Source organism: Hyaena hyaena, unplaced genomic scaffold (assembly GCF_003009895.1).
Source record: "Hyaena hyaena isolate Hyena2069 unplaced genomic scaffold, ASM300989v1 scaffold_176, whole genome shotgun sequence".
Classification (NCBI taxonomy): Eukaryota; Metazoa; Chordata; class Mammalia; order Carnivora; family Hyaenidae; genus Hyaena; species Hyaena hyaena.
The window spans coordinates 2,150,462-2,164,022 of NW_024080809.1; the positions used below are offsets into that span (position 1 = coordinate 2,150,462).

Here is a 13,561-nt window from a genome sequence, read left to right on the forward strand (position 1 = left end):
TGTCCTCTTTGGAGAAGTGTCTGTTCATGTCTTCTGCCCATTTCTTCACTGGGTTGTTTGTTTTTCGGGCGTGGAGTTTGGTGAGTTCCTTATAGATTCTGGATATTAACCCTTTATCTGATATGTCATTTGCAACTATCTTTTCCCATTCCGTTGGTTGCCTATTAATTTTCTGGGTTGTTTCCTTGGCTGTGCAGAAGCTTAAAAAATACATTTCTGAAAGAGAGAGACAGTGTGCACAGGGGTGGGTCAGAGAGAGAGGGGGACACAGAATCAGAAACAGGCTCCAGGCTCTGAGCTAGCTGTCAGCACAGAGCCTGACGTGGGGCTCGAACCCATGAACCGCGAGATCACGACCAGAGCCGAAGTCGGACGCTTAGCCAACTGAACCACCCAGATGCCCCTATTGGAAGTTTGGACACGGGACTGGCTTCCAGGAAGCCCGTGGGGTGGGGCACTCGGGACGAATGGAGCGCTGCTGACATGGGGCTTTTGTAAAACTCAGGGGGTTGAACCCTGAGTGCACCTCTCCTGCCTCACCTCTTTTGGCTCCCTGTTCCCCTTGGAAACAAGGCGCAGTGATCTAACAGATACCTGACAAATTCATTCACATTGACACTTCAGGGCTTAACGTGGTGCCTTTCCTAGGAACATTTGCATCACTCTCTCCAGAGAGGGATTACTTAAACCACAGCAGTTATTGTTAATAGTGGAATTTCAGGGAGGAGCAGGAAGGTATATTTTATGCAGCCGGACGGACCTTCGTGTACTCTGGAAGAAGCTTCGTGTCCCCGACCCGACATTTGGCTCTATGTGTACCTGAAGCTGGTTCCGCCCTTGGGATGCGGGGGGAACAGTGCCCCCCGAGTACTTGTTGGCAAGCGGGCAGTACTGTGCTGGACGTCCTGTGTGGGCTGAGCCTTGCTTGTTGGTGCCTGGATTTTGGTTGTATCCCTTCGGGTCAGACCCTCTTCAGTTCACCAGGACCCAGGCGTTGCTTCTTTGTCCTTATGCCAGCAGTTGACATCGTCCTTGAGGGGAGTAGCCCCATTTTCCCGCAGGCTGTGTTAGCCTGGAGGCCTTCGGCTGTAGGGGAGGGAGTACCACTCACATTGCCTCGAACCATAGAGAAACCTGTGATCTCGCAGAGTAAGAAGCCACTGAGGTTGGGCTGAGCACATCGGGGTGTGGCTCTGGGATCCTCTCCGCGCGTGTCCTCCCCTCAGGCTGATGGCAGGGCTACTTAGCAACAGGTGGAGCTGTCACCTCTAGACCTGGGAGCGTGCAGGGCTGCGGTGTCCCTTCTGGGAGCCACTAGCCTCAGGTGGCTCTTTAAAGTTGGAATTAATTAAACTGAACTAAAACTAAAGTTTGGAGTTTTTTTTTTTTTAAGTTTACTTCTTTCTTTTTGAGAGAGTACGTGTGCACGTGTGGGGGAGAGGCAGAGAGAGCGAGAGGGAGACAGAATCCAAGGCAGGCTCTGCGCTCCCGGCACGGAGCCAGATGCAGGGCTCCATCCCACCAACCGTGAGATCATGACCTGAGCTGAAATCTAGAATTGGATGCTCAACCGACTGAGCCCCCCAGGCGCCCCTCTAGTTTCAGCAATAACACCAGCTACATTCCAAGTGCTCCCTGGCCACCCGTGGCTGATGGCCACCATACGGGGCAGAGCAGATAAGAGAACATCTCTGTCATCACATGGTCCAGGCTGAAGAGGGCTGTTTCCCCTAGTGTCTCCTTGTCAGCAGAGAAGCCCTCTGCAGAGATTCCCTGGCAGGGTCTCCTCACACTGACCACAAGTGGGTGGCTCGTCTGTGCCCACACCCGTGGCTCACGCAGCATGGTCTCTGGACCAGCAGCACTCAGGCACCTGTTAGAAATGCAGGTTCCTGGGCTTCGCCCCATCCCTGTTGCATCTGAGGGTGGGGCCCAGCATCTGCATTTAACCTCGTGGTCTGACACAGGCTGACCTGATGTAGACCCTGGCGAGGCCACTGCAGTGTCTGAGGCTGGCTAGGACCTGTCCCTTGGAGTGGAATGAGCAGGGGGTCAGCCGTGGGGACCGCTGCTGGGCCTCCTGGTGGAAGAGGCTGGCTCAGCCTCCCCTGATGACTGGCAGCGCTTTCCCCGCACCACAGCCCTCAAAGAAGGGGCCGGGAGGCCAGATGGGGACTGGTGGTTTTGGTTTGTTCAAGGTCTCTCTCCATGAACCTAAGGAAGGGCAAGGAAAGAGCATCGTCTTACGATAAATATGTCACCTCCGCCTTCCCACTTGCATCTCTCTAACGAGATTTGGGGCAGGAATGGCAGGTTACAGTCAGCAGAAGAGAAGATTGGTAGGGGCAGCCTTGCACGTAGCGTCTTCCCTGCAGCAGCTCTGCCTGATCGGCTGCCCTGGCTAGCGTTCGATCTGAGGGTGGTCTGTCCCCTTTCAGCTCTCCAGCTGGGCCCTGCTGACAGCTCGCCACACCTGTGCTAACCTTCAGGGTTAACAGCCCCAGAGAGCGCAGAGTTTTTCTGCGGAGGCCTTCTCAGGCGGCTTTCATCACCTGAGCGCATGCGGCTTCCTGGAGGCCTCCCCATGCCATGTGGCTTGTCGGTAGGTGACCTGCCCTGTGCGTAGACCTCGCAGATCTGCCCGAGGAACGCACACTGGTGTCAGGCCATCGATATTTTTCTTCCCCATTCACCCTGACCTAATTTCTCAGATGCTTTTTATTTCTCACCTGGGGCAGCTGGGGAAGTTGTTTTTTTTTTTTTTAAACAACAGCAACCTTCTTTTATTTATTTATTTATTTTAATGTTTTATTTATTTCTAGGAGAGAGAGAGAGAGAGACAGCGTGAGCAGGGGAGGGTCAGAGAGAGAGGGAGTCACAGACTGAAACAGGCTCCAGGCTCCGAGCTGTCAGCACAGAGCCCGACGCGGGGCTCGAACCCACGAACCGCGAGATCATGACCCAAGCGAAAGTCGGACGCTTAACCGACTGAGCCACCCAGGCGCCCCAGCTGGGGAAGTTTTAAGGCAAACAGACATCCTTGGGTAGCATTTATGAAATAAGACTTAAATTTATGCAAATTGAAGCAACAGGAGAAGTTTCTTATTAAACAAAGAGGTCTCTTGGCTTGTCAGCAGGAGAAGCTGCCAGAAGGGCTTCCTCCATTTCCCAGAGAAGATTCCTTGAAAGTGTAGCTTCTGGTTGGCACGGGGAGGTGGGGTGAGTCACCGCGGCAGCTGGCTCTGCATGCACCCTGACTCCTTGTGCCCTCTGACCTTTCCTGGTCCTGGATCAGGGGCCTGTTTTCCCTGCTCCCCTGCAGAATGGGAGCAGTTTCTTCTCTTCGAACACGTGCTTAATGCTTGTGGGGGTCACAGAGAAGCCTGGCTCCTGATCTCACAGTTCAGCCAGGCTGCCAAAGCAGAACACCACAGGCCAGGACATTTATTTGTCAGCACTCTGGAGGCTGGGAGTCCAAGATCAAGGCAGGCCCAGTGTCTGGAGAGGGCCCACTTCAGGTTCATAGATGGTGTCTTCCTGCTGTGTCCTCACATGCTGGAGGGGATAGCTCTCTGGGGTCCGTGGATCCACGTGGGATCCATTCTCGTGATGTAACCACCCCCTGAAGACCCCAGATCCTAATCCCACACTTTGGGGGTTAGGATTTCAATGTAGGGATTCGGTGGGGAGACCCCAGCATTCGGACCATAGCACCAGAGGTAAGCGACTGGTCACTGTACCCTGTGCAGAACTGAAGGAAACGGAGGAGAGACTGTTTCTGCTGCGGGGCGTAGGTGTAAGTCCTTGTGTTGGGCCCTTTATAGATGGTGCTTTGGAAGGAGGAGCTGCCGGGAAGCAGTAGACCATTGCTGTCCCTCGGTTTGGGTTTCTGCAGAGGAAGTGTCTCACCTGGGAGGTGGGCAAGGCTGTACCGTCAGTCCTGGGAGGAGCCAAGCTGCTTCCTGTACCGACTGACCCAGGGGCATCCCTTGTCCGGGGAGGGACATGCATGTTATCAATGGGGGATGCCTTTAAGTGCGGTGGCTCCCGGCAGCCAGTAAAGCAAGGGAGGAAAAAGCCACTCTGGCCAAAAAGTGCAGCTCCAGGCCAGAGGCTGTCACACTTCATCAGGCATCAGAATCACCTAGAGGGTGTGCGGACTTCACTTCCTGGGCATCTGACTTAGGAGGTCTGAGTAGGCCTGAGAAGTGCATTTCTAGCAAGTGTGCGACACTAAGGTGCTTTCAGGAGCACTGATTCAGAGTGTGGCACCGTGTCCCTCTGATGGCTCTGGCTCTCCTGGGCTGGAGATCAGTATCGCTGCTGCCTGTGATGACAGTGCTCTGCTGTCGCTTTGCTTCTCCCCCTACCACCAGGATGGGGGGGTGGGGGCAGCCAGGAAGTTTATTTGGGCATCGCCACTCCACCTGAGCACCGTTGGCTGGTGCCGATTTTCTCCTTGGCTCTGGCACCATGGGCCCACGGGAGCTCTGGAGCAGAGTTGTGGTTTGTCCAGCTGTAAATAAGACAGAGGGGGTGGCCTTCAGCTGGAGTGTGGTGGTGAGGAAGCTAAGGACAGAGGGCCTTCTGGCCAAGACCACCCAGCTGCCGAGTTGGTTGCTGAGCCCCAGTGGCCTGTGGAGGTGGCCGCACCAGCTGTGGCTATTGGGAGGCAGAGCCAGGTGGTGGTGAATGGGGTCTGCCCTGTCTCCTGGCTGGACCCGCCTCTGCTGTCCTGCTCACACCAATGCCCAGGGAGTGAGGGCTCTCTGTCCAAAATCCAGGGCCTGTGCCTACTCTCCAGGCCTCTCCCAGCACCCGTTTTTTTTGTTTTTTATTTTTTTTAATGTTTTATTTATTTCTAGGAGAGAGAGAGACAGCGTGAGCAGGGGAGGGTCAGAGAGAGAGGGAGTCACAGACTGAAACAGGCCCCACGCTCTGAGCTGGCGGTCAGCACAGAGCCCGACGCGGGGCTCGAACCCACGAACCGCGAGATCATGACCTAAGCGAAAGTCGGACGCTCAACCAACTAAGCCACCCAGGTGCCCCCCAGCACCCCTGTTTTAATGCAGTCCAAATCCCTTACCCCTTCGACTATTCTGTGTCCAGAATGGAAGAAGGAAATCTGCCTTCTCCAGTGGGTTCTTGATTTGGAAAGAGGAAGGAGCGAAGTTGGGGAGAGGGGACAGTTTTGCATTTGAATTCAGAAGAACAGCTCTGCTGGGAGAGGAGGGGGAAGATGTGAGGTTTCTGTGGACAGCTCATGTGATGTCAGTTTTCATTCATTTATTTGTTTGTTTATTTTTATTTAAAAATTTGTTTAATGTTTATTTTTGAGAGACAGATAGAGCATGAGTGAGGGAGGGGCAGAGAGAGAGGGAGACACAGAATCTGAAGAAGGCTCCAGGCTCTGAGCTGTCAGCACAGAGCCTGACGCGGGACTTGAATTCATGAACAGTAAGATCATAACCTTGAGCTGAAGTTGGACGCTTAACTGACTTAGCCACCTAGGCACCCTGATGTCAGTTTTAATTTTGCTTGTTCTTTACGACGTTTGCTGTTCCTGGGGTGACTGATGGGGAGATGGGGGTGCTCATGGTCCACAGGGCCACCAACCGTGCAACTGCTGGGATGCTGGCTTCAGTTTAGGGGGCTCTAAGGGTTTTTGCTTAATTTTTTAAAAAGTCATGGCATTGAACTATAAATTGCACACAGTAAAGTCTCTCCTTTTTATATCACGAAGTGAGTTTTGACGAACACACATTGTCCTGTAACCACCGCCACAAGTAAGATATAGGACAGATCCCTCACCCCGAAACATCCCCTTCTGTGACTTCGTTCTCAGCCTTTCTTCCCTTCTCCCCCAGGTCCCGGCAGCCATTCATTCATCTCTCTTCTGCCCTATATTTTCGCCCATTTCCAAATGTCCTATAAATGGAATCATATAGTGTATAGCCTTTTGGGTTTGGCCTTTCACTTAGCAGAGGGCTTCCATATTCCCCGGCTCTCATGTGTCCTAGTGGTTTGTATCAGCGACCTTTTATTCCCAAGGAGTATTCCTTTGTAGAAAGGAAGCGCTCCTGTTTGTCCATTCGCCAGCTACCTTTAGTAGTTGTGTGCTGGTGTTGGTGTGTATATACGTTTTCTTTTCTCTTGTGCACGTATGTTTTCTCAAGTGGGATTCCAGGCTGGTATGGTAAGTGCACGTTTAACTTTATAAAAGACTGCCAGGGTGTAGGTTCAGGCCCCATGCTGGGTGTAGAGATTACTTAAATAAAATAATAATAGTAGTAATAATAGTAAAAACTGCCAAAGTGCTTTCTAAAGGGCCATGTTTCACATTCCCACTAGCAACATTTGGGAATTCCAGTTTATCTGTGCCCCTAGCCAGCATTTGGTGGTGTCAGGTTTTTTGTTTTTGTTTTTTAAGTTTATTTATTTATTTTGAGAGACAGAGAGACCAAGTGTCAGCGGGGTCAGGGCAGAAAGGGAGAGAGAGACAGAGAATCCCAAGCAGGCCCTGTGCTTGATCCCATGTACTGTGAGATCATGACCTGAGCCAAAATCAGGAGCTAGGTGCTCAACTGACGGAGCCACCCAGGCACCCCGGTGTTGTCATTTTTTAATTAAGCTATTCTGATAGTGATACAGGGACTTGGCAGTTGTCCTCAAAGAACTTGCAGGTCTGGTATAGAAGAGGGATCACGGTTGTATTGTGTGGCCCCTAGGGGCCTATCTAGGTCAGTGGGGGAAGTAGAGGGAGACGATTTTAACTCTGTACAGAGCATAATTTTTATGGGGCAAGTTTAGCTGAGCTTTGCTGTAAAGTAGTGAGTTCCCTCAGCAAACAGCCTTGGGGGCCATTTGGGGGATTCTGGCAGCCATCTGGGTGGGAGGGCTGTATCCTCTTCAAAACATCTTTCAACCTCGAGGTGCAAGCAAAGAAAGAAAACCTTTATTTTTAATTGACTGGGGGTAGAGAGGATTTTCTGCAGCCCTTACCATTAATTTGGAATGTCCAGGCTTCACATATCTTGGGAGTCTTCTTGAGGTGCCCTGTGGTCTTACTATGCCTTCTGCCTTTGTCACTCTGGAAGCTATGATAGGCATCCAGGCAGCATTTTCCCCTAAGTCAGCCTGTGTGATGGCTCTCAGAGCTGGGCAGCCTTCTTTCTTGTGTGTTTCATGTATGTTCAGCCCTTTGGGTCAGGAAAGGGCTACTCCTGTCCAGAGGCATGTAGCCTGGTGGTCGAGGCCCTGGCTCTCCAGTCAAAGCCACGTTTACATAGGGGGGCTCTGTGTTCCTGGCTATGCAGTCTTTGTGGATGTCTGTTTCTCACGGGATGATCACAGTACATCTGAGGAAGGGTGCTGTGGAGGTTAATCGGGTAAGGACAGAGAGCGCTAGCACAGAACCCAACACCCAGGCTGTGCAGTGTCCACGTGATTGGCTGTCTCTGGGTCCTCAAATCTTTGAGCAAGTGTCCGCATCCTGCCGGAGGCGGGGGCAGGAGGCCATGGCTGTGTGTGGTGACAGATCTGATGGCCCCTCTTTCTGTTCTGCTTCTCTCTCCAGCTTCCTCAGAAGCCAAGGGAAGGATGCAGCTTTCTGTCGCCTCGTTTCCAAAATGGGGTGAAAATTCTTTATTTTCCTGGAGGCAAGTTGCTGAGCCTGGTGGTGCTTTTTATTTCCAAAACTCTAGGTTTGCTGTTTCTGTGATATTTCCTGGACTTGATTATAGTAAAGAGCACCTGTTTTCGCATGGTGTGGTGCCCGTGAGGTCCTGTCAGGGGGCCCGTGAGGTCAGAGCTGTTTTCCTGATGATGGTAAGATTCCAGTTCCCTTTTTCATTGTCATCCCTCACACAAACTCTCCTGTAGGCAGAGTTTTCTAAAGGTTCCATCCACGTGTGTGATATTACACAGAGAGAGGACTCTAGCCATCTCTATTAGGCCAGATGTCAATGGCGTTGTGAAGATGTGAAGACGCCACTCTTCTTGCTACATCTTTTGTTTTGTAATAGAAAGAGGTAGTTAACTTTTTCAGAAAGAGAATCTTATGTGAACATTTTTGATCATTTTAAAATTAGATATTTAAAAATCCTTTCTTAGTTTTAATTTCTAATCTGGCAGAGATCGTCAGATAGATATAACACATGTAAACAAAAGCTGTGGGGAGTCCTCAGTCACTTTTAAGGTTGTAAAGAGGTCCTAAGTTCAAAAGGCTTGTGGACTTTCAGGTTAAGACCTTGGGCTCTGGGGTCAGGTAGATAGAGGGAGGTCTAATTCTCAGCGGTGTCATTTACTGGCTCTGTGACCTGGACAGTTTTGGTTTCCTGGTGTGCAAAATGGGAATGACAGTGGTGTCTTCCTTAAGGGCATGGAATGCATCTTGAAAACTTACGAAGTAAGTGCTAGTCATGGTGGTCCTGTGGGAGGCAGCGAGGCGTGGAGGTGGAGAGGGCGTGCTCTGAGTCCAGGTGCCTGGGCTTTCCTCTAGGGTATCACTTGCTCTTTGTGCAGGCTTGAGTCAGTTACCTAACCTTGCTGGGCCTCAGTTTTCTCAGCTTTGAAATGAGGATGATAATGTTAGTTCCCACCTAGGATATCACATTAACGCCTGGGACTCTACTCTTTAACGCTGTTCTTGTGGGGGTTGGCGGTGACCGTGAACATCAGAATTCCTCTTGTCTAGGCACTCCTTGTCTTTTCATCCCACTGCTTTGGGTTTCTCAGGCCTGCAGAGATCGTTGCCTGCTAACGTTGTTTAAGGGGGGGCTCATCGGCATCACTGGGAGACGCATCAGACACATGTCCAGAGGAAGCCCCACTTGTCAGAGAGCCAGCAGGGTTATTTCAGACTGGAGGACAGTGCGGACCTGGCTCTGGGTTAAGGCTCAGACAAGTGACTTCGTTTGCCAGAAGAGGAAGAAGTTACACAGCCTGCACAGCTGTAACCAGCTGCTCTCTAACCTCTGGGGACAGGGGTGGGGGTCCAGGGTCTTTTGGGGACAGGTGAGGGAAGGCTTCCTAGGCCATGAAATAGAACTGTGTGGGGGGTGGGAGAGGCGGTCCTGGGCCCCACCTCAGAGGGCATTCTGACCCAGGGGTCGGGCCTGGAGCCCAGGAATCCAGGTGTTACGGTAGTGGCGGTTTTACAGTAACATGCACTTCAGGGGTACTGCATTCAGGTGGTTGGGGTACTCACCTTGGATAATGCTGAACTGAGTGGTAGAGGCTCCTGCCTCACACCGTGTCTAGCATGTCTCTCCAAAGTGTTGAGGTCCCTATCTTCCCTGTCATTCCTGAAGCCTGCAAGGCCACACCTATGCGCCCGTCTTTTGTCGTGGGGGGCACTTGGTTGGCATAAGCAGTCGGCCAACAAGGATCAGTTGGGGGCTGGTGGTCAAGAGGGCACAGGAGAAGACATGCATCTTGCTCTTTGCATGTTTCAGGGCTGCTGGGGAGGCAGACACTCTATTCCCTGTGACTCAGCCTCCCAGAGCACATCTATAAAATGAGGTGGCTGCTGTGAGTTCCTAGGACCCCACCAAGGAACTCTGAGGGGTAGTGGCTGTTACGAGTGAATGTGTAGACAGACTTAAAGACAAAAGCACTGCTGCTGTTCCTTAGTAATAGCATAAGGATGGGATTCCCTTTGGGACATTTTTAGTGCTGGGCACAGGTGATGAGGGCCTCATACGGATGGGCTGAGCAGCCAGAGGCCCCAGGACACACCTGCAGCACATCACATTGACCTTAGCCGTGACTGGCTCTCCCTGAAAGCCTTCTGGGAACCCACATACCTGGGCTGGTTGGGGCCGGTCCTTGGGGCTATTTGGAGAGGTAGGAGAAGGGAGCTGTGCAGAGTGTTCAGCCCTTGTTGGGGGCGGGGACACAGGCCTCGGGCCCCAGCCTCAGAGCTTCACTTCCCTCCTGTCCCTCCCTCTGTAAGCCGAGTCTTCCATTCTGCTCAGGGCTCAGGTTGGCCTCTCCATTCCCAGGGGTGGGAGATAGCTGCTGTTTCCAGATGAGGCAAAGATGTGCCAATCAGTCCCTAAAAGGGTTCCATCTTGGAGGTATCAAAGCCAGGCTGGGAGGAGAGTGGGAGTCCTCAGCAGGACCAGCAGAGTGCGTGGTGATGCTTGGATGCTGGAGCAGACTGCCCGCGCTTGGGTCTCAGGTCCCCCTCTTACTCCCGACTTGGCATTGTCATCTGAAAGGCATATGCTAGCAGGACCACCTGGTAGGGTTGTTGGCGTAGCTGACACAGGCCAGGGGCTCAGAACAGTGCCTTGCAGACACAGTGAGTGCTAAATGCAAGCTCTCTTTGTGATTCCCCCCGCCAGGTACCACCGGGAAGGCGCCATCCCCGCCACCCCTCCTTCCTGACCGGCAAGTGAATGAGAAGGTGGAGAACCTCTCCATTCAGCTGCGGCTGATGACCCGAGAGAGGAACGAGCTGCGGAAGCGCCTGGCCTTTGCGACACACGGGACGACCTTTGACAAGAGGTAGTGGTCAACACCTGGTCTCCTGCCCAGGCCCGATGGACAAGGGCTGCTCTCCTGATGCCATTGCACCCCCTGTCCCCCATGTGCTCATCCTTAGCTCCCAGTGGTCCATGCGACACTGCCAGGGTGTCCCTTTGCCCCAGTCCCCACTGCACTTTGAAACACTGTCCCTGCACCCTGGATGGGGGAGGGGACACAGGCTGCTTATGCTTCCTCCAAGCCAAACTGGAGTCCATGGCCTGAGTCACACACACAGAGACTGAGAAGTGTGGGTGTGTCCATCATATATCCGTCCTCTGTAGATGACCATTTAATGAGTGGTTTTGGCAGCAGCTGGCGGGGCCTGGTCCCACTTTGGTGCCTCCTCACCGGTTAGTTGGGTGGTCTTGGGTTCATCACTGCCCCTCTCTAGGCCTCTGCCCTCCAGGACCAAGACAGAGTGCTTCCTCTTTATCTTTGCTGCTTGCATGCAGCCCCTGTCCTAATAGAGATATTGATCCCATTGCTGAGCCCTCCGCCAGTCCCGGCTATGTGCATGCGTGTGTGTGCATGGCTGCGTGTGTGTGTGCCACTCCTCCTCACTGGTACATGGGTCATTATATGTTCACACACTAATTGCTCCCTGCCACATGTGCGTTTTAGGAGGGTATATTCCACCTGTCTTCTTTGTTGTTTTGAAGAAGATCTTTGCTTCTTTTGGGATTTAGCAGTAGATAACAAAGGAAGGGTGGTCCATGGGGTGGGGCAGAGGGAGAGTCTTTACCCACCTGCACAGTCCAGGAGGGCTTCATAGAGGAGGAGGGAGACAGTGTGAGTCATCCTTCCAGCAGATGCTGGTACGGGTTCTGAGGGGAGGGGGATTGCCTTTAGGGGCATCAGAGTTGTGTGCCTCTTCCTGAGGAAGTTTCCTCTGGGGTGACGTCAGGGCTGCAAAGCCTGTTCTTTCAGGCTGTGCTGATGAAGATATAGTCCTCAGACGCACAAAGGCGGGGCCAGTGGAGACCCTGTGTGCTGGAGTCCATACAATCCCTGGCTGCTTTCGTGCTACCAAGCAGAGAGGGTAGTTACACCGAGACTGTGGCTGGCAGAGCATGAAGTATTTACTGTCTGGCCCCGTATGAGAAGGTTACCCAGCTGTAGGGCAGGGGCTCTCAAATTTGAGTGTGCACTGCAGTCACCAGGGGGCTTTGTCCAAGCACAGATTGCTGGTTGGCCCTCCCTCCCTTCCAGGTGTCTGATTCAGGGGCTCTGGGGCTGACCTGGGGTTTGCAGTTCTCACACATTCCCAGGTGAAACAAACGCTGCGGGTCTGGGAACCCCACTCCGGGAAGCATTGCTCCTGGCCAGCGTCCTCAACCGTGGCGGCATGCTGGAATCCCTGTGGGAGTTTTTAAAAAAAAACAACCCTGATGTCTGGGTCACATCCCCAAGGATGCTGATGCATTTGCTCTGGGCCTTGGTATTTTAATGTGTACCCAGGATTGACGGTCACTTTCCTAAAAGAAGGAGAAACTTTGTCGTAGGTTTCTGGTGTGTCTGCTGTGTGTGAAGGCCTGTTGCATGGTGTCCCAGGGGCTGCTAGAGAATAAGACCGTGCCTTCTTAGCTCCCCAGGCTCGTGGGAGCCCAGGTGGCCAAGGCCCTCCATCCTAGGGGTCTGATTGGTCTGGGGAGGCCAGGGTGTCTGAGCAGAACGAACGCCAGGTGGTTGTGGTGCCCAGGAGGCAGTATGTGGGGACACGGGGCCAAGACCTTCCTTGTCCGGTGGCCCCGGAGCCCGTGTTCACCACTGCTGCCTGGGTCAGGCCCTACCACAGGCTGAATCCCGACTACGAGAGGCTGAAGATCCAGTGTGTGCGGGCCATGTCGGACCTTCAGAGCCTGCAGAAGCAGCACACCAACGCCTTAAAGAGGTGCGAGGAGGTGGCCAAGGAGACCGACTTCTACCAGTGAGTGGGCCCCCGCTCTTCTTGCCTCCGGGCTGGGTGCCAGCGCTTGTGGTGCCAGCCTGACCCTGCCGCATAGCAGTTAGCGGGCCTTCAGGAGGTGGCTTTGGGTCTTTGGGTCTCAAGTGGGTTTTTCTAAGTGTAGGGTGAGATGTGAGCCCTTCACACCAGCTAGTGACCGCCTTGGAAGCACAGCAGGTAGGAAAGGGATTAGGCCAGTTAGGTTGCTGGGCTCCCGGGCCGCTGTCCAGGGGCTTTGCTGCAGCTCCTGCCGTAGGAGAGGCAGGTGGGCTCGTTCCCCTTCGGTCTCCTGGGGCCCCTCTGAGGGTATTGGCCTGCCATACCTGCCCACCTGCTGACCTTTGCCCTGCCTCATTACTCGGAGGTGCTGGGCCTATACCAGGTAATGGCTCATCCCTCACCTTGGCCTTCATACATGTGCCCTTTGTGGCATCAGGGTTTTAAAAAGTGGTTCGGGTCCTCCTGGCATTTGGTTGATACCAAGCTTTGGGCTGCCTGTGAGTGCCGCTGCCCTGGTGCCGTGGGCTCCCACAGGGAGTACTGGGACCTGGAGGGGCTGGGGAGGGTTGGAGGCTGGCCGGGGTTCACTGTGTGTGTGGGGATTATAGCACACTCCACAGCCGGCTCCTGAGCGACCAGACCCAGCTGAAGGACGATGTGGACACGCTGAGGCGGGAGAACGGACAGCTGTTGCGGGAGCGTAACCTGCTGCAGCAGTCCTGGGAGGACATGAAGCGGCTGCATGAGGAGGACCAGAAGGAGATTGGTGACCTCCGGGCCCAACAGCAGCAGGTAGGCCAGGCAGGGTGGCTGGGGGCAGGCCGAGGCTGGGCATCCTCCTGCCCACTCATTCATCCACTCCTCATCCAGCCTCCCACCGCCCACCCATCCCCCCACCCCCACGCATCCTCCCACCTCCCACCCATCCCCCCACCCCCACGCATCCTCCCACCTCCCACCCGTCCCCCCACCTCCCATCCGTCCCCCCACCTCCCACCCGTCCCCCCACCTCCCATCCGTCCCCCCACCTCCCATCCGTCCTCCCACCTCCCACCCGTCCCCCCCCCCCCACCCGTCCCCCCA

General features: G+C 53.8%; 1 protein-coding gene across 2 annotated transcripts in view; it reads left to right on the forward strand.

The window, feature by feature from the left end:
• Positions 1-13,561, forward strand: part of DLG5 (discs large MAGUK scaffold protein 5) — a 125,159-nt gene that overhangs the window by 51,794 nt on the left and 59,804 nt on the right. Inside the window, exons 3-5 of one of the 2 annotated variants that reach the window (XM_039240520.1) lie at positions 10,350-10,512; positions 12,317-12,460; positions 13,087-13,270. In XM_039240520.1, the coding sequence (XP_039096451.1) occupies positions 10,350-10,512; positions 12,317-12,460; positions 13,087-13,270 (491 nt within the window). The remainder of the gene's footprint in view (positions 1-10,349; positions 10,513-12,316; positions 12,461-13,086; positions 13,271-13,561) is intronic. The other variant, XM_039240521.1, reaches the window with a different exon arrangement.